Source organism: Vanessa atalanta, chromosome 19 (genome assembly GCF_905147765.1).
Source record: "Vanessa atalanta chromosome 19, ilVanAtal1.2, whole genome shotgun sequence".
In the NCBI taxonomy this organism is placed as follows: Eukaryota; Metazoa; Arthropoda; class Insecta; order Lepidoptera; family Nymphalidae; genus Vanessa; species Vanessa atalanta.
In genome coordinates, this window is record NC_061889.1 from 10140042 (window position 1) to 10167527 (window position 27486).

The 27486-nt window shown below is 32.7% G+C and overlaps 1 protein-coding gene across 2 annotated transcripts; it reads left to right on the forward strand.

The window, feature by feature from the left end:
- The first annotated feature begins 551 nt into the window (after positions 1–551).
- Positions 552–26736, forward strand: LOC125071283. 2 transcript variants are annotated; one of them, XM_047681459.1, is made up of 10 exons: positions 552–697; positions 3838–4102; positions 4163–4695; positions 17276–17433; positions 18557–18773; positions 19276–19414; positions 22228–22391; positions 23044–23145; positions 23308–23492; positions 23932–26736. In XM_047681459.1, the coding sequence occupies exons 1-10, from the start codon at positions 634–636 to the stop codon at positions 24079–24081; spliced, it is 1977 nt and encodes a 658-aa protein (XP_047537415.1). In that variant the 5' UTR covers positions 552–633; the 3' UTR covers positions 24082–26736. The 2 variants fall into 2 exon arrangements, with proteins under 2 accessions (XP_047537415.1, XP_047537414.1); XM_047681458.1 differs by having other exon boundaries at positions 3838–4695.
- The last annotated feature ends 750 nt before the right edge of the window (positions 26737–27486 follow it).

The window sequence follows — 27486 nt, forward strand, 5'->3', positions numbered from 1 at the left end:
CTCTTTTGATTGGGTAGTTTTATCAATTTCCTTTAACATATATTTAATTAATAAGTAACTAAAAAATAGGGAACAGCTACGAAATGTACAGCCATTGCTCCGAGCACGTGCCTTCTTTGGCAAAAATACGTCACTGGTAAACTCCAAAAACAGTACATACTGCTTTGAAAATAACTGATAAACATATAAATCTAACTATTAACATAACTTCGAAACTCTCTCATAAACGTTATTGTAAATTATCTTTATTATATTTTTAAATAACACAAGACTTAGTTAGGACAAACTATTTTTAAATTATAATTGTAAATTGAAATAGGCGAATACTACAATCAAGCTCGCGGACGCATGTCCGTGGAGAAATAAAATAATGAACAAAAATTCTATGTGAATGTGTAACACATACTTAATTTAAAAATATAATTACTCAGATGACCAATACGGGTTTTTTGATCAATATATCCCCTTGGAAGTGAAGTTCCGGTCAGTACAGTGGACATTTGAATAAGTACAAGTAACCTCGGACGTTTATATTAAAAAATCAGTCAAGATCTCGCCACAAGTTTATCGAACGCGGGGCTGACGCACGCTTTTTAGAATTGAAAGAGTTTGTACAGAGTGTTAAGTTTGATAATGGCGGGTGTGTCCATATTTCTGTGTGTTTGTTTGTGGTTACAATTAGTTACCGGCCAGTTTGGTGAGTCTACTTTCATGGTGTTTTTTTTTTGTTAAAATGGTTTCTATTTTGAGAATGTTTAATATTGAGAATAGATTAAGTTTGTTTTTGTTTCAATTATTTGTTTATGTTAATTAAATAATTAATAAGGGTTTTTATAGTCATTATTAATAATAGTTAATAGTGTTTGTTTTTTTTTTTTTTAACTGTGTTCTCTATTTTAACTTCCTATTTAAGTAATGTTTATAATTCGTAATACGATTTTAAAATTATTATATTTTAAGTTATTTAACTATGCAAATATTCTTGGCTCCAATTAGTTGAGTTGTTAAAAGTTTTATGGAATAAATGTTAATTAAATTAAATTAAAGAAGTTCTATTATTTTATTAGTTCTGTCAAATGTTGTAAATAAATTTAAAATGTGATAAAGTTTTTAAACAACTATTCATATAAGCTTATAGTTTGAAATAATTGTTGTATTATTGCTAATAGTGCCTTATTGGAAATATGTTAAGATTTCTGGGATACTGTGATTTATGTATATGACTAAAATTGTTCGTAATTAACTTTAAAGACAGGAAAAATCCTGACAATTGGAATCTTCCCATTAGAGGTAAACAACTGCCGTTTAAAATTTTATAATTACTGTAATTTGTAAAGAAGAACAATTCAACAGATATTAATCAATTATAAGATAAATCGTTTAGCTTCCATGATTGCTTTATTTATAATTGTTTTAGAGGGGGGGGGGGGATTGTGTGTTAATTAGTTTGACAGATACTACGCTTAACTCTTTCTGGTTGTGTGGGATTTGTCGTCTCATCAGATTAGGGGAATAGATATTGCGCTTATATGGCTAGTCCCTCTTGATAACGAGTGTAACTATGGACACCAAACATCTTAGCTCCTAATGTTGGTGGTGCATTGGCGACGTAAGGAATATTTCTTACAGCGCCAATGTCTATCGGTGGTGAGTTATTGCCTAACCACCCAACTATATATTGTTAATTAATTAACTTACGTTATTTATGGATGAATATTTACTCGATATATTTTTGTATATACACTCGTCTAAGGAGTTGGCGCGTCGTGTGCTGATAATAATCCGATTTTTTTAATAATAACAAACGTAATTATTCTTTTAAGGTCGATTAAATTAGCTATAATATGATATTTGAATAAATATTTTATTTTATGTAATATTGTTTACGTCAGTATTCTTAAAAAAGAAAAAAAAAAACGTGTCAAAAATATTTGGTAATATGATAAACTCATAAAAGTTTCGTTTAAAATTACGCGTTTTATTAATTTGAATATTGTAATTTAAAACTAAAACCTCATATCACTAGTTAATTTAAAAAATATATCATAAATACATAGTAACACTGCACTTAAAATAAATTAAAAAAATAACAGTTGCGTTACATCGGTAGTAATTGCAATTGAAACACATTTAAAAGGAACGTAATAAAAATAATCTAAACAGGTTAAAACTGTGGTGATTAGTGCTAATTAAGACACAATTATAGCATTCATGGGTTTTGCATTTTATTATGTAATTATAAGTTAGTAGTGTAAATTGGCATACATTTTTGCTCGAGTTTAAATAATAAATATTTTTATTTTTTTAAGTTACTTAAATATATATTTACTTTTTTTGTAAATTCCATAATTTGTATTTAATATTTGAATTTTTGCTCAATGACCTTCGCACATTATTATTAAACAAATTAAAAAAAAAATCGTTTCGACGAATCACGTTTTAACCGGTAGTTAAAACAATAAAGCTTAATTAAAATAAAATAACTAAACTCAACGAAAATACATAAAACTCGATCATTCAATATTTTAATATCTTAAATCTTAATATGTAAGATCTTAATTAAAAACTGCCCAAACAACTTTATTACCAAGCAATATAAATTTTAAATTAATAATCCCGATTAATGGAATTCAAGATTTCATAAAAAGGTTTTTATTAGATATTAATAACTTTTGTTTAATATTATTATTATATAATAATTATCAAATTATCAATCATTTAAAATGAACATTGTTACATTTAGCCAATTATAGCCAGCCAATGTTAAAAAAAGCAATTAATAAAAGAAAAAAAAAAAGAAACAAAATACAATTTTGTATTATCTGTGAATCCGAGTAGAAGGTTAAAAAGTTTTGGCGGCAATGACTATAATAGGGACAAAATTGATGTTGTAAACCACGTAACCGAACCGGTTGGTAGCTTAAAAAACGCGGGAGTGTACCGAGTTTATATTGTATTTACAACGTAATAATTATTTATCTTGGAAATACCAATGTCGAGACAAATTAAATCTTTATTTACAATATTACGGGAATATTAGATTTACAGCCACAGTTCAAATAGGTTAAATTAATAAGTAATTGTCATATACGAATCTATAGTAAGAATTTAAATTAAGTTTTATCTTTTATTTCATTGATAGAATTTTATTTCTTGCACAAAAAAAAATGACAAAATATTAATGTTTAAAAAATATATAATGTAACGGATTATGCAAAATCATTGACTGTTTTAAATATTGAAAGGAAACAGACAATAATAAAAGAAAAAAACATTTTGGACTCAACTTATTTTTAATTTAAATTTATATTGTAAGTTTTATTTGTTACAAAGTGTCGTATGTTAATAGAAAAAAGTTAATTAGCTTCACCATAAAAAGCGATGATGTATACTCTGTATTATTATTTGTGTGGCATAATAGGTAATAACCTAAACACGAACCACTGATGTACAATTGTGTTTGAATTTATCATTACATATATTACAGTCTCGGTAAACATAACGTTTTTTTTTAATAACGACGGTTTCGGTACTTCACATAAAAAGTACACCTTTGCCTATTTGAATAGTTTCTATGATTGTAATTAAAAAAAAAAAACACTGTATAAATCTTAATGCTCTAGCTAATTTTATGCGTTTGATTTTGTCCTTAAACAATTACGCGATACGATTCTCAGGCTATCTATTGTCTAACAGAGCTAAACTACAACTACACATGTAATCTCAATAAGCGATAATTTGCATAATTTAACATCTGTAAGAATTAAGAAATTACTATTATAACTATTGTTACACCGTATATACATCAATAAATTAAAAAAATATTGTCTTATGTAGGAATCTTCAATCCTCGCGCTGATCGTCGATTCCCAACATTTGGTTTTACTCAGAACTTCTTAACAAATCCAAATGGAGTGAGGAACACGCTGAATAATCTTTTCAATCCGCAACGAGGCCCGCCAAATCAATACGATCAATATAGACCAAACCAATACGACCAAAACAGACCTATATACAACAACCAATATGATCAAAACAGGCCTATAAACAACAATGGATTTGAACAAAACAGGCCTATAAACAATGAATATGATCAAAACAGGCCTATAAACAATGAATATGATCAAAACAGGCCTATAAACAATGAATATGATCAAAACAGGCCTATAAACAACAATCAATTTGAACAAAATAGGCCTATAAATAACAATGGCTTTGAACAAAACAGGCCTATAAACAATGAATATGATCAAAACAGGCCTATAAACAACAATCAATATGAACAAAATAGACCGGACTATAATCCACCCAATAATGTTCGTTTTCCTAATCGAGGGGGTGAAACAGACATACCGCAAGATAATGTTAACTTTGGACCGGAACAACCAAAGCCTGAAATCCTACAACCGGTTAATGTTCCAAAAGAAGACGAAACGGGTTATGGTTTTCAGAACAATGGAGACCAACCTAACACAGGTTTTCTGAACAACCCCGACGAAAGCTCAGCAAAAAATGAACCTACCTCTGCCCCGTTTGGTAATAATCAAGAAGGCCAGGATGATCTGTTCAGTAACAAGAATGGAATACCGACAGCTCCGCCACCGCTGCCTCCGTCGACTGATTTACCCAAACTGACTCCAGTGCCTCCGTCCGAATCGAGAAACAATTTCAACTTTGGATCGCAAGGACTATTCAGTAATAACTTTTATAATTATAGTTCATAATAATTGTTAACATCCATAATTTATTAATAATTCTCATATGTGATAATTTGCATGGTAAGGCTATTGAGGAACATAGCTCTGTGGTCCTACACTAAACAAAGATTAATTAATGTGTGATAATCATTTTAATTAATTATATTTAGATTGATGCTGACTGTGGCAAGATTACTGACAACGCTAACGCTATTTAATTATTTGAGTATTTGGAATGTATGTAACTAACTAAAGTCGATATTATATCGATCGAATCATCAAGAAAACGATTTTTAAAATCGAAAAAAATATATATTTTTTAATCAAAATATCGTCACGATATTAATATTCGCAACGATATATTCGTAAATGCAACATCGACTTTATTATTATTTGTTAAGATTTAAAGCATGTTAGGTAATACCAACTTACTTATTAACTTAAATGCTAATTATGTTTCTTTACACGTAGTGTTGTGTCTTTAATGATATGACAGATTTTATATAACAAATCTTAAATTGCATTAAGCTTATTTTAGTTAGACAGTTTAGTAATTTTTTTAACTACATAGTAAGCGACCTCCTTTGATCAGAGACCCTAGCATTATAAAAAATTATAACCATATTTACCAATGCACTACCAATAATGAGCTCAGTTTTCATGCTTTGTGCCAAAAATAACAAATGCTTTCAAATAACTTTTAAAATTGGAACTGAGCAATATAAACAATTTACTTTATGGGTATACTGGTGAATATATATTGCTTGTCTATGAGAGACCTTGTCCACATTTACTTGGTGGTAGGGCTTCGTGCTCCGTCTGGGTAGGTACCATCCACTCATCAGATATTCTACCGCCAAACAACAGTACTCAATATTGTTGTGTTCCGGTTTGAAGGTTGAGTGAGCCAGTGTAACTACAGGCACAAGGGACATCTTAGTTCCCAACGTTGGTGGCGCATTGGCGATGTATGGAATGGTTAATATTTCCCACAGCGCCATTGTCTATGGTGATCACTTAGGTGGCCCGTATGCTCGTCCGCCAACTTATGCCAGAAAAAAAAAACAATCAATTGGCCGTTTACCCGTCAGTGTTTCATTTATAAAATACGTAAAGTTCTAGTATTATCTAAATCTCCGCATGAAACGTATCAGCTTCATTCATTCATTTTGACAATCGTGTGCTTAAGATTTTCAACATGTATTTTCCTCTGTGACCGATTACCCAATACAATAAATACGTTTGGACAAATATATTAATGTCTCAACGTCTGTTTGATTAGCATTGATGAGATGTAAAGCCACGAGTGACTTTAACCTTCTTGAAAGACGTCATTGCTATAATTGTACTATTCAAATTCTATTATATTAGACAGCATTGGGACTTTATAGAAATACTTTTATAGGAGATAAAAATTCTAGTTTTAGGCAGTTATTAAATTAGGGTCCTAATAAAAGATGAGTAAGAGAAGTTTACGCTTAGCGTTAGGACTTTGACAGTGCAGTTCTATCGCAAGTCCAATACATACATTACATTAGCAGCCCGTAAATGTCCCACTGCTGGGATAAAGGCCTCCTCTCCCTTTGAGGAGAAGGTTTGGAGCATATTCCACCACGCTGCTCCAATGCGGGTTGGCGGAATACACATGTGGCAGAATTTCGTTGAAATTAGACACATGCAGGTTTCCTCACGATGTTTTCCTTCACCGCCGAGCACGAGATGAATTATAAACACAAATTAAGCACATGAAAATTCAGTGGTGCCTGCCTGGGTTTGAACCCGAAATCATCAGTTAAGATGCACGCGTTCTAACCACTGGGCCATCTCGGTATTTTTCAAGCTGAGATGCTCGATTTGAATTTCAATTATTAAAAACCAATGTTTTCTGACTTGCGACGTTTCGATTAAACGAATTAAGATAGACTTGATTTTTGGATGGAACCTTCTTTGGATAATATAGAAGTAGAATGGATTTTGCAAAAATAGACTTTATGGTGTGTGCTGCAATGTTTAATTTTCAATTTTATTTATTCTACACTACAGTAAAAGACAATGATCGTGTGCGGTTTAGTGATTAAAACGGTACTAAAATATTATTTTTAAAAGCCGCTGTCAAAGTCATGACGTGTGGCGTGGTATTATTATTAATTATAATTCAAAGGTATACCAATATTAGCGCAATGAAATATTGTTTTGTGAGAAACAATAATACGTTAACAGCTTTTTCATAAATATTTTTTTTATTAAACTCAATAAGGATTTCCTTTGTCCATGACTGTAGATAAAAAAGCACTTAAAACACATCCAAGATTAATATAGTTCGTTGAACTGTGAAGCTAAACCTGTCTTAATAGCCGTACTAAATTATTTTTATTAATGACGATTAAACTTATTTCACAAATAAGAAACTGAAATGAATTTTTTTTTATTGTTTACGTAGAAGAATAATTTAAAAAATGACAAATATTTTCGACGTATGTACTAATGTTACAAATAAGAAAGTAACTGCTTTGTATGTCTTTCTTTCTGTTGCTCACGGACAAACGACTGAACCGAATTAGATGAAATTTGATATAAAGGAAGCTTGAACTTCTAGGAAGGATGTAGGCTATTTTTTATGCCTAGCTCGACCAATTCCTAAAACGCGGGCGTTATTCTCAGTAGGCTATTTGACTGGTTTTTAAAATCCATTTTATATTATTTAGTGGAGGTTAAGGAAGTAATAGTTGTTTTTTTTTATTCTAGTACATATTTGCTGAAAAATATCAAATTAAAAATCCCATATTTAAATATAGCGCGAAAACGCTACTTTGACAATATGGCGCTGCAATGGGGTCGGGACGTCACTTGCCTGTATTGTAATCTGTGGCACATATAATCCACGTACAGTAGGCAAACGAGGTTAACAAGCAAGTGACGTCATCATAAGGCCGACCAATCAGGAGTGTTTTGTGTCACGTGACAAATGTTTGAAAAAATGCATTTTTATTTATGGATTCATTAATTAATTATTATTTCAAGGATCAATTCTTGGACCTTTTCTATTCCTCATATATATTAATGACTTGCCCTTTCTTGTTGGGAACAAACATGATATAGTATTGTTTGCTGATGATACCTCTTTGGTTTTTAAAATTAATAGGAAACAGGTACAGTATGACGATGTAAACAATGCTATGTCTGATATAGTACACTGGTTTAGCGTAAATAATCTTAGGCTGAATAATAAAAAAACTAAAATTGTAAAATTTAGCACACCAAACGTGCAAAATGTAAAACCCGATGTACTTATCAATGGGGAATCGATGGATCCAGTTGAAACAACTGAATTTCTTGGCCTTACTCTTGATGCCAAATTACAGTGGCTCCCCCATATAAACGGATTGGCGGGTAGACTGAGTTCTGCGGCATTTGCGGTCAAAAAAATTAGATTATTTACCGATGTTGATACGGCTCGCCTAGTTTATTTCAGTTACTTTCACAGTATAATGTCGTACGGTATTATGCTTTGGGGTAACGCAGCCGCTATCCATACTATATTTGTGCTGCAGAAGAGGGCTATTCGCGCAATCTATAACCTGGGAGCCAAGGAATCTTTGAGGTATAAATTTAAAGAAATTAAGATATTGACTGTTGCTTCTCAATATATATTCTGTAATGTTTTGTATGTACGGAAAAATATTAATGTTTTTATGAGAAAATGTGATTCTCATAACGTTGGTACAAGGAACAAACACAATCTTGTTACTCCTGTTACTCGACTGCATAGAGTCAGTAACTCTTTTGTGGGGCAATGTATACGCTTCTACAACAGGATCCCAGAAAGCGTTCAAAATGCTTCTGTTGCGAAATTTAAAAAAATTGTTAAGGAACGCTTGTGTGCGAAAGGTTACTATACAATTAGTGAGTTTATGTTTGATAGCACACCTTGGGAATGAAACGATCGCCTCCTGGCTGTTTCTACTCATATATAATTATGTATATAATTAATTTGACGTAAAGAAAAAAAAAAGTCCCGCTGAGTTTCTTTCGCCGGTTCTTCTCAGGTCAGGGTGTTTTCTTTTTCCGAACCGGTGGTAGTGTTTAACTTGACAATCAATAAGAAAGTGTAATACTTCTATATTGAATAAAGGAATTTGAGTTTGAGTTTGAGTTTGAATTTTTAACTTTCGTTAATAAATAATCCTTTTTAAACTCATAGTCATAATTTATACTGATTATAATAATGGACTTTTTATTTTTCGCATTGTCAAATAGCCTATTGTCACCGACTACCGACAGCAAATTACGAAATATAAGTGTTGTTAAAATAAAAAAATAATAAACAATCTGACAAATCGGAATATCATTCGAACGACATGAATCATTCATGACCAAATTGACTTCCCTGTACAATCACCAATTCTTTCTACTACTAAAATTAAAATGTCACGAAATTGAAGTAGGTAGTAACAGTTAACACATATATCATATGGCCTTTTAGCGCAATGACATTATTTTTTTATAATTTTGAACCTTTTTATACATAACATTACTGATGCTAAATTATTTCGTTTCTGCCCGTACGTGTACTCTGTTGTCAATCTTAAAACATTTTTTCCATTTTATTTAAACATTGGAATTTAAAAATGGGAAAATATAACCTTGTATTCAGTCCAAATTATCCGTATATAGTCTATTAAAAAACAAAAGCCAAATAAACAACCTTTGACATTGACGCGATACCATTGGTCGAAAGCTTGATGATGACAATATTCAATATGGATTAGATTTGAAATTCATTTTCACAACGAAGCTGTTAGTGGAACTTCGGAAGAAAAATTAAAGTGGATATAAGTCGAAGTGGAATAGTGTTGTACTATAAATAATATTAATCAAGGTCTTTTAGTAGAGCTCAATATAAGCCGAGCTATTAGCAAATTGAATGAAATTTGTAAAGTTAAAATTTCGTTATCTTTATTTCTACTTCGACTGAAATAGACTTGAGATCTATTTACTCTCGAAGGCGCGCCTCTGCGCTAAATTACTATCGGCGTGCATTAGTACGAGTGACGCTCATGATTACAATATTTGTTAGTGTGCGTGAGCCGACTAAGAGTAAGGATTGTAAAAAATATAAATTAGATTGTACTTTTGTTAAGTTTATTATTATAAAACGTTGATTTTTATTAAACGTATAGATCTTTAGAGTATTTGTGCTGAATTAAATAAATTACCTTTTAATATTTAACGGTTCATTTCTTGATATCTTTTTAATCTGTATAATATTATTCCTTTTTTAAAATGCCTGTTTTTTTTTCGGCGAAACAAAGATGGATGCTCTTAACGTAATAATAATAAAACTAAATCATTATTTCAACCGATCGCTATATTTGTACGAGGTACATTTTTATTAAGTTTGCTTGTAAGAGGTTTGACCTCAAGTTTTATTTGAATTTATTAACACTAAAAACTCGCTATTAACAAAATTCGGTCGCTCGTTTTCCTCATATCTATATTTATATACGTTTGAAGTAGTCAAGGTTTTGTTGGTCATCTAACAGGTCAAATGAGCGCCATGACTGGAATTAGCAAACACATCTTGTGTTAGCTTAGTAACTTAGTGATGTGAACTCTCTTTGTGTAACGTAAAAAGAACGAGTCCCTGTAAGCTACTTGAAATTTTATTTAAATTATTTTGACATATAACATTTTTTAAGCGTATTTTCCACCTTGAATACTTTTTTTTTTAAATTTCAACTATTTAATACAACATCAAGACTAGGGCTGCATAAATTGAGGTCCTAAATTTAAATCGAGAGTCGAGCAACTATTAATGAGAGCGGAGTAAATAAATTACACGTGTGCTCACTGAACGCTCATTGGTCGATTATTACGTCATCAGCTACCATCGACCAATAGCAATTCGGCTTAAATTGTTAATTTGACATTGATATCCGAAACTGAAGGTTGATTTAACTAATAACTGATGAATAACATCAGTGATATATTAATCTTTGCTTTGATTAGGTAATGGCATTCTGAAGCCTCTCATTCGTTGAGATGTTAATTGCATTAGTTTTACTGGTAAGAAAGCGTCCACTAAGGGTCCCGGTGTCTTTATAAAATTTTCCACTAAGAATAACTAGATACAACGTCGTATGAAGCGGCTTGTAACAGTAAAGCCTTAATAGATTATATAATAAACTGGAATTAAAATCCGGTCCCCCTTGACATACTGCGTCATAAGTTCCAAACTGTCACGCATATGTTTTTACAATTAATGTTTTTATAAGACTTGTACTATATATCACAAAGTACGGCGTTTTAAAAAGAACGATACAAAGAATGGGAAAATTCGTTGCATATAAATACATTTTTAGTAGAAGTAGAAATTGGAAATATTTGAACACAAAGCCTAAATAAACAGTCTCATATCTTAATTACTGAACCTACATAACATTCGAAAATTGTAAAGCCAGCATTTGTAAAGCCAAAAAACCTTCAGAAAGGTATAATGGGGGTTATGTGTGGTAGCCCTAAAGGTATAACGATGCATGATGCAACGCGCCCGAGGCTCCTCCCGCATTTGTATATTAAATATAAGAAGATAAAGAAACAATCTTGATATTGAATTGATGATACTACGTCTAAATTAATAATAAAGATATATTAATGTGTTTGTTGGACATAATATAGCAGAGTTGTTAACAAATGGCATAAAATATGTAAATTGAAGACCTGTTTGATTGTAATTCTTATTCGGTTAGAATAAATAAATAAATATTGGACAATCACATCACATACATAACTCTGATCCCAATGTAAGTAGCTAAAGCACTTGTGTTATGGAAAATCAGAAGTAACGACGGTACCACTCGGCCTCGGCCGGGAATCGAACCCGGGACCTCGGAGTGGCGTACCCGTGAAAACCGGTGTACACACTACTCGACCACAGACGTCATCATAATTTATAGTATATATATATATATATATATATATATATTTATTTATTTAAGAGAATGGTAGCAATGCACCATTATTAGGAGTTTTTAATATTCTTATTACCCCTCCCTTTAAGCTTGAAGCTTGTTTTAGGAGTGGGGATGACAATAGCCCAAGGAGTCAGGAACGATCCTGCGACTTTTTACATCGCTAGGCGGCCCGTAAACCACTGCGCTAATAATATATACATAAGACTCGGAAAATTTTATATGAAACGATATGCCTCAGTGCACACAGCACGCTAATCTAAGCCGAAGGTTCCGTGTTCATATCTAGGCAGTTCCAACCTATCATTAGTTTTAATAATTCATCTCGTGTTTACGCAGAAGGAAAACTTCACAAGGAAATCTGCATGCATTGCGAAAATCCAAACTAATAATAATTATTCATGAGAGATTGACTTTGTTATTTTGTCTCGTCTTAATTCTTTAGCCGGGATTGAAACACTGTAAACTAATTTCTGATATATCTATTTTTTTCCTATACGTAAGTTAGCGGGCGGTCAATAAGACACTTGGGCTTAATATGTGGCGCCAATCACGACTGCCCGAGGTAATTGGCGCCGTACGAAATTTCAACCATACTTTAATCGAGAATACTCCACTAACTTGGACAACTGAGATATGATATCGTTGTACTTGTAGGTACACTCACTCGACCCTTCAAACCGACACACAATAGTACTCATTACTCTTTGTTGCTTAGCGCTAGAATACATGGATGCGGGGATGGTACCAATTTAATTTGCACAAGACGTACCACCTAGATAAACGTTTCTGACATACATTAACCTGCTATTTCCTCGGCAGGAAACATAGGGATGTAACTTTTCAATTGAAACCGGTAATCATATATTCACGAATCACTATGCGGATACGCGAATTGTTTACGGTTCGTTTTTGTAACTAACGCGTCGTATCTAACGTCAGACTCTCGTTAACTGCAAGACAAACATATTATTTATACATTAGTATAGCTTACGAGGATACACGGTAGTGCTGTGTTTGTAAAAAGGTTTTATATTTATGCGCTAAATCAATAAATTTAAAGGGTTTTTATCCAGCACATTCAGATAGCAACTAAATCCTCACGCATTTTGTTAAGAGGAAGATTTATATACATGAATCTTTAAAATCATATAGCTTATATATCAGAATGAAATAAAGGCTCTATGTTATAAAGATATTGTGTTAATTTTACCTAAAACGCAAGCGAAATCATCAATCAAGCGAAAACTGGTACTAAATAGTCTGTAATTCTATACAAAACAAGGTTCGTAAAAATCCGATATTGTATAAGTAGGTATATATGTATGTATGTATGTGCGATTTTTTAATAGCTCAGCAATATTGTTCGTGTGGACAGTTCTTAATTTTTTTTTTAATGATTTATTATTATTTCCACAAACTTGATGTCCGTGCCATTGGCGTATCTTATTTTTAATTTGTTCTTTTTTAATTTTAGTGTATTGTATATTTTTAAAACCAAGCTGCATCGTCAAATTTGAGGATTAATTATTAATATTATTTTATAATTTGATAAGATTAATATATATTTAGACATAAAACAATTCCATTCCATTTCAAGGTATATTTATAGAGGGTTTAATTTCACTTTCAAAGTTCCGATAACTGCAAAGTAGACACGCCATTTTTTTGCTAATCCATTATTAGTATCAAAGATTATTAAAACTCTCGACCTCGATGTCAAATATTATTTATTTGTCTTAAATCTTCAAAACATACCAAAAGAATAATCCAAATTCTTTTGGTATGTTAAATAATTAGTAGCTATTATAAATATATATCCTGCCAGAAAATCCCCAGCAAAAAAATATAGCATTATGATGAAGCCTAGAGCATGATTTTGTTACCTACTAGTTTTCGCGCACACCTTCGCTCGCGTTTTAGGTGTTGGCTATCAGATAATATTAACACAATCTCTTTATATATAGCCTGTGTTTAATTCTGATGTATAAGCTATATTATTGTAAAGTTTCATTACAATCCGTTCAGTAGTTATTGCGCTAAAGAATAAAAAACAGCCATACATGTTGTGATAATATTAGTGAGGATAGTCTTGTATTCTTATCGTGTGCTTTAATTGTCGAATATAGCGACGTTATGGCTTATTGGATTTGAATTACACCAATTTTGAAAACACTTAAGCAATTGTGTTTTTATGTGAAATAATATTATTTTGATATATTTGACATTTTTTTAAATATTTGTTTCTAAATATTTAAAGGCAAATCTCCATCTCTATCAGGATAGGCCATTTGTTTATTATTTTCATAAGAAACTACAATTACACAATATAAAAAATTATGAGAAATAAAGGCGATTCGTCGCAGACGTGGTAGCGCTTGCCGTTGACTACCCCACAATAATGGCGGCTCTCAAGATTTCTCGCCAACCATCGATACGACGCTTCACCAGACCGACTAGCTGACAGCTGTCAAATCTTGTTTCCTCGTAATTTAAAAGATGTCGCTAGTGACGCGCCGTCATATTTAATCTATCGTCTGCAATGTTTGATTCCTTTTTTAAAAAACTAATCGTCCTCATATGTGACGCGTTCGAATTTTCACAACGTCTTCATCAAAATGTTCGAATGTAATCCGGATCTAAGTCTTGACGTAATTTATTTTCAAGTAATGAGATAAATTGTTACAAGGATATGTTATACCCGTGTGAAGTTTTACAATCATCTGACAACTTTAACATATATGTGTAATAACATACTATGATACATATAGAATGTTACCTGTAAAATTTGGAACGATTTTCATTCATGGTCTTGATTTACGAGTCAGAGTTGGCCAAGTTGGTCAAGTGGTCACCAAACATTGGTGCTATAAAAACGATGCGTTTGTATGTTTGCGTATGTGTGTGTGTCAGATATTAGATACGAGAGGAAAATGCTAATATAGGTTCTGGGCTGTGTGAGAAAATTACTTTCAAAGTTTGATTTCTCGTACAATATTCCGAGTCGCTAAACATCCTTTCGAGGGGACTATTAAATAGACCAATGTGCATAGCCGAGATGGCCCAGTGGTTAGAACGCGTGCACCTTAACCGATGATTGCGGGTTCAACTCCAGGCAAGCATTACTGAATTTTCATGTGCTTAATTTGTATTTATAATTCATCTAGTGCTCGGCGGATCATCTTGTATACGTCCTAGTATAATAAAATTCCGCAGACATTTTTAACTTTGCCGTTTCAAAGATTCAAGTCATTTGTAAAAAATACATCGGTAAAGAAGGCATATTATTCGATACGAGATTATATAGATGATAAAAAAGCGTGGAGTTAATGCTTGTTGACTTCCAGGCAGTAGACATAACATACAAATATAATTGTATTTAACGAACATGACTATTTTTAGATGTTGAAAAAGAGTAACTACTGAGTTTCTTGTCGGTTCTTCTCGGTGGTAGCTTTACTTAAAATAGTGACGAATGATGAATGATTCAGAGTGCTTTTAAAAACCTACTTGAATATAGTATATTTTGATTTTAATTTTGATTTTTGAGTATAACGGAATACCTACTAAAAAACTAGCGGTACCCTCTCTGTCTTTTCATGCGAATGCTCATGCTACTGTGTCCTTCAACGATAAATAGTCATTAATAACAATTATTATGTACATTTAAAATTAATCTTACGAATGTCAAACATGGCCACGAATGACTTATTCGCTCTATATGACGAGATTTATTTATTATTTATTATATTTCTTTGTCGGAAGTCGCCTTGACAATTTGTCGTACAACTGTTACACATATGTCGTGTCCTGTTTAAGTTCCTTCTACACTTAAATATATCATAATAACACGTGTAATATGTATTTTTATGCACGTAACCTCGCGGTCTACTTAGATTTGAAATAATTTTGCACTGGACTCACTCATTGTTGCGTCATAATATATTTACAACAATATTATATATGTTCACAGTAGCATTGGTCACTTTGATAAAATCAGTGATAATCATTGTATGTGCACAAGAAGTAAGGATAAGCTTAGAACGCCAAGTTTTCGACTCCGCAAAGTTAATAAATCATTCTTGGGGCAAGGTATCCGCTACTATAATAAAATTCCGCAGACATTTTTAACTGTGCCGATTCATAGATTCAAGTCGTTTGTAAAAAATACATCGGTAATGAAAGCATATTATTTGATACAAGATTATATTGATGATAAAAAAGCGTGGAATAAATGCTCGTTGACTTCCAGGCAGGAGACATAACATACCTACATATATAATTGTATTTAACTAACATGACTGTATTTTTAGATATTTAAAAAGAGTAACTACTGAGTTTCTTGCCGGTTCTTTTCGGTAGAATCTACATTCCGAACCGGTTTTATCTTTACTTTAAATAGTTTGTTAAATGACGATTCAAAAGTGCTTGTAAAAGCCTATTGTAATTTAGTATATTTTGTTTTGATTACGATAGTCAACTTATTAAGGTAACTTCACATACGAAGTAGTAACGTTCCACATGATCAGCTAGTCTATTAAAAATACAATTGCCTCAATAGATTTTATTTACATAAGAATTATTAAAATTAACTCTTTAAATATTAATTACAAATATGAATTAAAAATAGTTACTGTATAAACATTGACCGCGTGCAATGGTGGCAAGAATGCTAGCAGCATTTCGCCGTTGAATCGCAATTCCTCTGGGAAAAAAACTAATCAGCCCGCCTATCACCAGTGGAGACAATTAGGCGAGGTGTATAATTTTAATGAGTTTAATAATTTAATTAACAATATAGACGTATGCTTCAATTAAAACATGTTTAGTGGCTATACTATATAATAAGATTGCTTAGTAGCTTTTGTGCATGCTCAGCTGGGCAAGTACCCAGCTGTCTTCAGGTATTCTAGCGCAGGAATACTTAGTGCTATTATATTTTAGTGTAACTACAGGCCCAAGGGACATAACCGTGGGAACTAAGATAGTTCTCATAGCTGATGTCATATTGGCGATTATTATTAGAATTCTAAAAATTTCTCAATTTCCCCACCATAACAAACTCTCTCGATCTGTCATCAAAATTTTGAAATTCGAATGTAGTAAAGTTCGCCAGTTCTAATAACAAATTGTCAGTTCGCAATGGAATCGAAACGTTATCGTTGCCGTTTAACCAATTCTTGTAATATAATCCAGTTGCCGCTCGGTCGTAGTTATACCGTAATACAATTATAGGATATGATATTATCATCTACTCATCAGGTATTCTGCCGCCAAACAGTAGTACCCAATATTGTTGTGTTTCGGTTTAAAAGGTTGAGTGAGCCAGTGTAACTACAAGCACAAGGGACATCTTAGTTCACATAGTTGGTAGTGCACATGGTTAATATTTCATACAGCGCTAATGTCTATGTGCGGTGGTGACCACTTACCATCAGGTGGCCCATTTGCTCGTCCGCACGCGATATAAATAAATAGAATAGCCCTCAGTTACGATTAAACGTATCATAAGCGTTATACGTCCTTAGAATTGATCCCCAGCTTTGTTTTAATAATTACCCTATTTATATATTTGTACGAAGCCTTTAATTGATACTCTATTTGCAGAGGAATCATGTACAACAATAGAAGGAGGCATCGGAAGTTGCATATCTATAGTGTCGTGCCCGACGTACGTGAAGCTATTGCAGCAAGTCAGAACGAACCCGGCCGCTGTGCAAGTGTTAAGGAAAGCGCACTGCGGATTCGACGGCAGCAATCCTAAGGTAATATTCACCAGCAGTGTTTTTTGGAACAATGTTATTTTACGCGGCACACACTAGAGTGAACTCGCAGTAATAGCGAAAGGAAAAAGCGTTATGACGCCTCATGGCGACCTTTTTATCCTTTTCTCTTCTCTTCTTCTCCTATTGTTTCCTTAAGACAGGTCCTTTTCTCTTTCTATTGTTTCCTTAACACAGGTTATTTAATTAGCCTAGCTAGGATAGCCAGTACTTGATCTGTGTTTCGTTTGATGACTATGTTATTATACATCGAGAGTTTTTGTTCTAGTTCAACCATGTAATTGTTTATAAAGATGATTGATTAATGATTTTTTGTGGAATCAATTATTATTATTCTATTATCATATTTAACGAATTCAAACCAAGATTCGTATAATCTAATATTAATTTGGCCGTTTCGGCTTCTAATAAAAATATACAATAATGAAAAATTTTATCAAAATATCTACAAAAATAATAATAATATCAACATAAGTATTGTCATTAAGGCTCTTATTATATATAAATAAATGTTATTGTTCACGGTCATTTTTATATACATATCTGTATATATACGGTTAATTTATTTCATTTTGTCTATATTTAATACATAATATACAGAAAAAGGAATTCGTTTCAACTGAGTGTCCGTTTTTTTTTTATTAGTAGCAGATGTGAAGCTTGATTTCGTACGTTCCTTAATAAGTTTTGGATGTTTGAGATTATGATTATTTCATCGTGACATATCAAGATGCTAATATGTATGTCAGCCACTTGTCATCTATTGCTGGACAATGACCTCTCTCAAAGTGAGCCAAACCTCCCGGTTCTCTCCTTTCCTCATAGAATCGGGTCCCTTCCTAAAGTGAAACTCAACTCAAATTCCTTTATTCAATATAGAAGCATTACACTTACTTATTGATAGTCAAATTAAACACTACCACCGGCTCGGAAAAGGAAACACCCTGACCTGAGAAGAACCCACGAAAGATACTCAGCGGGTCTTTTTTTTGTCAATCTAATTAATTACATATATTGAATATGAATAGAAATAGTCAGTCAGCATAGTCAGTCATCGAGCAAGTCATGGTTGCAGATTGGTTTGTAATTAAAATCATTGTTCCAGGTTTGCTGCCCACTTAACACTATACCAAATACTCCGCCGCAAACCCCAGCTCCTCCCGCGACAACGACAACTACAACAGTGGCTCCCGTAACACCTGACGCGGCGTCCGGGAAATCCCTGGAATCCGATTTCCTCCTCGCATTCCCAGCGCCGCCAGAATGTGGTGTTAGCAACGCTTCATTCAGTAGAGTGGTTGGGGGAATTGACGCTAAGCTGGGTAAGATCTATAATGTGTATTGAATATATGTAGAGGAATATTGATGGATGGTAGGAATGCTTTACGATAAAAACTTCCTTGACCAATTCATTCATCTATAAATATATTTTTAAACTCTTCTTAATTTTTGGCTATCCTCTAGTTTGCCATTTCTTTTTCATTGACTGCTTTCGCATTCATCTTTGTCTTCTAGTAAATGAGGAAACTTTTTTTGTAATGCGACCAGACCAATATACATAAAACTTGCACCAGAACAACACGTTCTGCGTGTATCGAAGAAGGTTTTAGTGCATAATATTATTACATAAATGAGTAGCTGCGCTTCGCAGTTTTATCCGGTTTACATTTAGACTATTTACGTGACAAGCTTTAAGTTCACCTTACAATACTTTTTGAAATAAACAATTACTTTAAGGGTAAATCAAACATATATTTTGTACAAAAGTATATGTATACTGAATCTTGACTTATTTATGTGATGTTGAATTTATTTTCTTATCAGGTGACTTCCCCTGGATGGCGTTACTGGGTTACAAAGATAGGCGAGGCGCCTCAACTCGTTGGCTGTGTGGAGGTTCCCTCATCAGCTCGCACCATGTGCTAACCGCTGCCCATTGCATACATAACCATGAAGAGGATTTGTAAGTAATTTTAGTTTTTCCATGGTATTAAATCGTGTACCATACTTCTGTGGGTTATGGTATACAATATTAAACTTTGTTAAGCTCTACGGTTTATTAGTCCGAAAAAATATATTCGAGTTTACTCTACGAATTCTTAACACCAGCCTGGAGTCTGAATTTGCCCTCCCATCGGACTATGAGAAGGAGGAATTCCAATGGGCTTTGTTCGTTGCACACACTTAAGCACGATAATACGCCCTCAAGTGACAGCTAGTCTCCATTTTGAAAGGTCGCTGGGGCCAAATTCGATCAAAACAATTTAGGTCATTTTAACATTAAACAAATTCTAATATATTTTTATATCTGAACAAACTTAAAGCAGACATAATATTTACTTGGTGCAAGGCTTTGTACAAGCCCGCCTGAGTGCCCATTCATCATTTGACGGATGAGTGAGCCAGTATAACAACATGGAAATAATGTCCTAGTTCCTAAGGTAAACAGGCATTATGACGTTATAAAGCAATGGTGACCACTTTATCAAGTGCCCCAACGCTAGCCTGCCTACCTATCATTACATAGTATAAAACAAAGTTACTTACCGCTGTCCGACCCTATGTATGCTTAGATCTCTAAAATTACACAACGGATTTTGATGCGGTTTTTTTTAATAGATAGATTGTTTCAAGAGAAAGGTTTATATATATAATACTTGCACAATATAGTAGAGAAACACTGATAATATTAGAGGTTCCTAATATGATGTCGTAAATATATTTTTTTTTGCGCTTACGTTGCAAACGCTGGCTGAACCCTACGAGATAGATCAAAATAATGTACTACGGTATTGTACACCTTTAAAAGATCTTTCTGCATTACACCCGTGTAAAGCCGGGGCGTGTTGCTAGTTTTAAATAAAATAGTGTTAGTACCACAATGGTTAACAAGTTGCCTAAAGAAGTATAAGGCAGTCTGTCTATCCAGTAAATCTGTATGTTCCACTGCAGATTATTTATCATAACGTTGATGTCTTATGAATAATCAAAGTTTACTGATGATCACACTACGATGCTTATTGAATATATGATATAGTATCCTTACAATTAACACAATATAATCACGTCATTAAAATATATGAGATTATTTTAAGTGAGTCGTGGTTCTAGATGTATCCAACGGAATGTCTCGGATACACTCAACAAATAATCGTCGCGACACCACACTATTCAATGCGAAATAGAAATGAAAATATCTGGCTTGCTTTCTATGAGAGAAAGAGAGAGAGAGAGAGAGAGAGATAGACAGAGAAACATGCGCACGCCGCACAGCTTACAATAGCTAAAAGTGTCGTTACAACTTTTCGCGAGATTATTTTCCGTCGAGGCCCCTGTCACAACGCGCGATAAGGAACTTCGTTCCAAAAACTTTGGTAGAAAGCTGCATTATTTCTAAGTGCTATAGAGTATATACAGCCTATAAGCCTATAACCGTGAAAAGCCACAGGGTAATCTTATATAATCACATATTATATACGAAATGGCTCAAAGATTATGATTGTGGGTTCAGACACAAGCAAGCCAAGCTAGTTTTCAGCACGTCTTGTCTCACGCTGATTTATAAGCAGCCAGAGAGGTTTTTTCAAATTAATTTCCAAAAAATTGCAAATTCACGCCGAAGGCTCCTTTGTTATTGAATTATACTATACACTGGTTTCATTGAATTAATCTTGTGAGAGATTGCTTCCGAACAAAACGAGAACAACGACAAAACAGAGAGCTAAATATCTTATTCAATTATGGTATAGCTTTAATTTGAATAAAAAATGACGTAAAAGTAACAAACAGCAAATAAATGTTTTAAAAGTAAGTAACATATAATTTTCTTAAAGTTTTTTCGATAACTATTACAGAGAAAAGGAGATTTGAATGCGACCCCATTAAGCCCATTTTACATATAAATCACATGAGAAATAAATAAATATGTCATTTAAAGGACCACGTATCTAATGAAGCAATTTCCATAATGATTAGAGTGACTTTATAACAAGCACTAGCCGACGATCAACTTGAGGCTATTTATGCTAAATTATTCTCTTGTAATGACAAGTGTTATTTGTGTGATTTATGTTATAATAGCAACGAAGCGGATGTGGGATTATGATAACTCATGATATTTTATAATTAGATTTTTTGTTCTCTTACGAATGTATTTGGAAGCTCGATTGGCAGTTGTTTTGTGGTCTTTTTTTTAATTGCTAACGACTTTGGTCGAAATCGTATGCTAATGTAATTGCGAAAGTAATTCCGTCTGTCTCTCCGTCTGTTACGCTTTCCCGATCAAAATGTGGAACCGAATTTGTTGCAATTTGGTTTGAAGCAAGCTTAAACCCCATAGGTCATAGGCTACTTTTTGTACCTAATACATGACCATTAACCTCTAAAACACGAGTAAAGCCGCGGGCGGATAGTTGCTAATAAAAATAAGATTTGACATGTAGGATAAGACACATTGATTTGAATTTTAATAGATTTAATTAAGTATATATTTTTTTTACTCAAAGAACAAAATTCGACAAAAGTTTGATTTTTTTTGGCATAAGAAAATTATCCGATTTATATCAGCAATCCAGAACCATGATTATGATAGTGATATGTGCCAAAAGTGTTGCGCCTGCTTTATCTCCGGTACGTTGGATTAATATTCCATCGAACTTTATGAGTGAGGAAATAGAGAGCGCGGCTGGGAAACAAAACAACAACCAATTTTAAAATATATCGTCTTGCGCCTTCTGTATCGCAACACTGTTTTAATAATAAACATATTGTTCGCAGATACGTAGTGCGACTCGGTGAGCTGGACCTCGCGAGTGAGGACGAAGGAGCGACACCAATAGACGTTCTCATTAAGTACAAGATCAAACACGAAGGCTACAATGCCAAGTCTTTTACCAATGATATCGGTTTACTGATATTGCAAAACGATGTACAGTTCACAGGTATATATTTGATTGTGTTATATATGTATTTATTACTAAATATTTAATCGTTATCAATTCATAAACACGGAATAAAAACGAAACCAATGTTTAAAAAAATAAGTAGAATTAAATTAACATAAATTACAAAACAGGTAGACTATACGTGGCTGTGCGTCGACTAAAATTATATACAATATATGTAGAGTTGCTTTTACCAAATTATCAAAATTTATGTGCTACTAAATGCGATGGGGGTCATATCTGCTCTATATGATTCTATAGAACCGAAATCCTTAACAATTTATTCGCTTGCTCAACACCATTGACACTTATGTGATCCAGTATTTTTGTATATATTGTCAACCGATTTTGTGAAGTTATTTTTGTTTTTATTTTTGATGATGTACACTATTAATTCTGAGGAAAGTTTGAAGCTTAATCTTTCACCAACGCGAGGTGGAATTTGTGAGAAATAGTGGTCACATACAGATTTTTTCATGATATTCTTCAATACTGGCCACGAGATAAATTATGAATAAATATTAATCAACAAGAACTCAATGGTACATGTCCGAGTTTTAATCCAACATCGCCGGTTAAGATACATGCGGCCCATGCGGGCTTTGCTTCATCTGTTCCTCTGTTTAAAATTATCGGTTTTCTATTTCAGATCTCATCCATCCCATATGTATACCTCTGTCCAGCGATTTGAGAGCTAAAAACTTCGAGAACTACAACCCTATCATAGCCGGATGGGGAGACACTGAATTCCGTAAGTCAAATTTAAATATACTACATTGTTTTTTACAAGGTCGAATATTGCATTGTTCAATTAACTTCTCGTACAAAAAGGTTTTACTCCTGTATGCTTAATTATCTCATATATCATACTAGAAACTGGCTGTAAATTTATATAATCTTCTTTCAATTGCAGGTGGTCCATCAGCAACACATCTGCAAGTTTTACAGCTGCCAGTTGTCAGCAACGACTTTTGCAAGAAAGCGTACGTCGATTACAAGGCCCAGGTGATTGATGAGCGAGTTTTGTGTGCTGGATACAAGAAGGGTGGTAAAGACGCCTGCCAGGGAGACAGCGGTGGACCTCTGATGCAGCCAATTGTAAGTAGCAATCAAATTACCTATCTCTCTAGGAATGTTTATGGTCATGAGATAACTGAGTATTTTTTAAAGGCCTTTAAAACTGGAAATGGTTACTGGTGACTCAATATTAGAGTATTGAATGAGTTTTGTATTCGATCTAGTAAGTCTGACTCTTCGTTTACCATTGTCGGTTAAAAATTAGAAACGTTTGAAGTATCGTATCAAATTACTAACAGAGGGATAAATAGCAGCCAAAAATGGCGTATTGCTTATATTTCCAAATATTTCAAAATTGAACCGTGTTGTCTAAAAATTTTTCAAACATTACAAACTTATAATCGTCAAAATTTTAGATTTCGATAAAACAAATTAAAATATGTAGACCATTATATCTCCCGTATTACGACTTCCTAACATATGTTAACTTTGATATAATAATAGTAATCTTAATTTCCAGTACTACCCCCAAAACTTGACGACATACTTCTTTCAAATCGGAGTGGTGTCCTACGGCAAGCGTTGCGCGGAAGCTGGCTTCCCCGGCGTGTACTCGCGCGTCACCAACTTCGTACCGTGGCTACAAGAGAACGTCTTAGGCAGGGCCTAGCAAACATGTTTAGCTATGAACTCAAAAAACTTGACAATACTTAGTTGTGTGGAACAAACGGCTTGACTGTGAAGAACGAAAACGACAGTCTCATTCTAGAAGATGGGAACTTAACTTGCCGCGTGGATCGTAATATCCCAAAGTTCCCTTCCTTCATAAGTAATGTCATTTACCAGTGCGAGATTGACTGTAAATAACTTATCCGTAGCCATGACGTCTAGAATAGATTTACAAGACGTAATAAATATTGTGCATCGGCAAACATCGGACACAACCGTATTTACTTTACTTAATCCATTGTGAAAAGTAATTTGGACGTAATAAACACTTTACTCCAAAATAATACGTATCAATGACGTTTCTAAAACAACAACAGCTGTCCCGCTCTTTGCCAGCAGTGCAAGTGAGACAGCAAATTATTAAATCATTTACGACTAGCATTCAAATTTCTAATGGAATTAATAATAATACAGAGTAGTTATAACCCCTCATTATTCAAGATAATTTTGTTATTTAAAGGGCACTTTTATTGTAGTTTGAAATTAATTTTCGAAAAAATCGTTATGAGAATCTATTAAGCACTGTTAACAGTCTTGATGCAGTCGGTCATGTTCGTAAGTATGACGTTAGCCGACGTACAATATTTATTCTGAAGTACTTTATCTACATTATAAATAAGCTTATTGAATGTTTTAATTTAAGATTATTTTATTTTATTATCACTTATTGTATTAATTGTTTCTGAATCACTTTTTATATTGTTTTTATTTATCTTGAACTTTGTGAGTTCCGTACAAGCGATTGCTATGATAATTTGCATATATTTATTTTGCTTGTGACGGTACAAATTATAAAGTAGGTTAAAGTACCGTTGACATAAAAAGAAGTAATATAGTAAGATTGTATTTTTATTTTGTAACACTAGATATATTTTTCGTATTTGACAAACATAAACAAATATAGTTTTGTTCCGTATACTAAATAATTTATTTAAGGTTATACGTGTATACTTAATAAGTTATAAGTTTTATAATTAAATCGTATTTCTAGATATATGGTAAATAATATATTAAATGTAAATCAGTAAAATTAATCACAAGCGATATTGAATTTCGTCAGGTTAATAATGATTTACGTATTTAAAATTGCGAGCTGGTTTGAATCTCATTTGAAAAATCCTAATATGATATAGACCGTTTATTAAAGACGGTTAATTCAGATTTAATAAAACTATTTATCAATATAATAGTTATTTTCATTGCGAACTTCTAATAATTAATAATATTACTGTACAAAACATCACCGCGGTTATAGCGAGAATTATATCTCCATTGAATCACAATTCAGATTTTCTGGATAACATTTGGAATCAACCTTTCTGTCATGTGTGTTATACGTATAGTATTAAAAGTATATTTGCACTCTTACACAGAGATCCAAGTGTGTTAACAACAAACGAATATAACTTGGAATCATATATGTCATATGTTATTAATCCAAATATAACAAGGATGAAACGGGGAGTACGTGTAGTAATACGTTACACTGTATCCGTAGATCAATTAGTTTATATTTAACATTGACCTTCTATGAGGTCAAGTATTGTATTTCACTGTTTTATCTAAAACTTGAAGTTCTTTCTACTTCTGTGACAGTTGTATGCATTTATTTATATTTAATATAAACTCGGAGAGTGTGTATTTAATGTTCTATTTATTGTTACCTAATGTTCTATATATTTAGCGATACCTCTATGTTTGTATGTTTATATTTCAATAAATATATCGCAAGTATACGAATGACATACTCAATTTGATTTATATGTATTCTGTTGTATTATGTATCTTAAGTTTTATATAGGTATATATACTTGTTTAATAAGTATCATGACGAAGACAGTAGTATGAGATTAATCTATTTTTATAAGCAAGTATACGTATATATGTATAATACTAGTTGTCGTCTGCAGCTTCGCTCGCGTTTTGGGGGTTGGTTGTTACGCAAAAAAATATCGGCTTATGTGTTTCCTTGAAGTTCAAGTTTGCTTCGTATTAAATTTCGTCAAATTCTGTTCATTGATTTGGCAGTAAAAGAGCGACCGACAGACAGACAAAGTTACTTTCACATTTATAATATTAGTATTGATGTATTTGCTAGCAATAAGTCCAATTCCATATAAGAAAAGTTTTCAACTTTTGTGTTGTCAACAAAAATTGTCACTATATTACGCATTAGTTGGTAACCTCGTGAAGAAGAGTAAACACAAAAATTGACAATTCGGTCGAAACGAACCAAGAAGTTGCTCGAAAAGTATTTTGCTTCTGTGTTGTCAACTCGTCTTGGTGACAAGAATTCCAAACACAAATTACCGACCATCTAATTAAAAACGCACCATTGTATTTAATTAGAAATGTAAAAACCATTTATTAAGCCTTTTATAAATATAATGAGAAATCAAAGGTAATGTCAAAAATGTTTATATTAATTTTTAAACGTTTGTTTTTGTCGATCGAAAACATAAATAACCTATATAATATTAATGTTATATTAGGCATAATTTATCTCAAGCGCTATAAGATCTATTAAGAGTTGTAATCTCGAGTTTATAATGTCATTGAAATATTATCTTGACGTAATAAAAATGATTAAATTATCTACCTTGCTGTTTTTTTACTAAAATCCTTGTATTTTTCACAGCTGGACAAAGGTCATTTCTCCTCATGAGAAGTTGGATACACATATCAACTAGTAATATTTTATTATTATTATTCACATATTTAAAGCAATCGGGATTTTTTATCTGTAGACGAAGCATAAGCATTTTTGGCGGGATTTTATTAAGTCAAATAAAATGGCCGATTTTTAGTATTAATGTAACCGATAAATAATTGATTATTATTGTCAATAATAAATACATGCAGGTATCGAATTACCATACTCGTTCAAATAATTAAACTGTGATGTACCTATATTTTTATTAAATTTTAAAGGGACGGATAACATGTCTGGAGTTAAAATTTCGACATTAAAATTGTTCTAATAAAACAGATTTTTTTCGTCATATCCTACCGCAATACTGTAATTGTAAGTATGTAGTAATGAACTTATTATGAGAGCTTTCGAACAGTACGACAGTGCGTGCCGAGCGACAATTATATGACATCGTTTTACTATTTTTAATACTAAATCTATAGATATATACGCCGATCTGAGTATATCTATATCCTTTTCTACTCGACATCACTGCGAGTGCCGCCCCTGGTGACAATGTCGTGAGTGTCATATGAGTTTTCACGGTACGGCGCTGGGCCGTTTAGAGATCAATCGTAGTCATACAAAAAATCACACCTTCAATTAATATTGATTTAAAGTTTATTCAATGATTATGATTGACAACATATAGGT

Coding starts and splice junctions, on each gene's coding strand:
- LOC125071283 (XM_047681458.1), top strand. CDS start 634: ATGGCGGGTGTGTCCATATTTCTGTGTGTTTGTTTGTGGTTACAATTA. Junction 4,696..17,275: donor TGGATCGCAAGGACTATTCA/GTAATAACTTTT, acceptor CTCTATTTGCAG/AGGAATCATGTACAACAATA. Junction 23,146..23,307: donor ATGGGGAGACACTGAATTCC/GTAAGTCAAATT, acceptor TTTCAATTGCAG/GTGGTCCATCAGCAACACAT.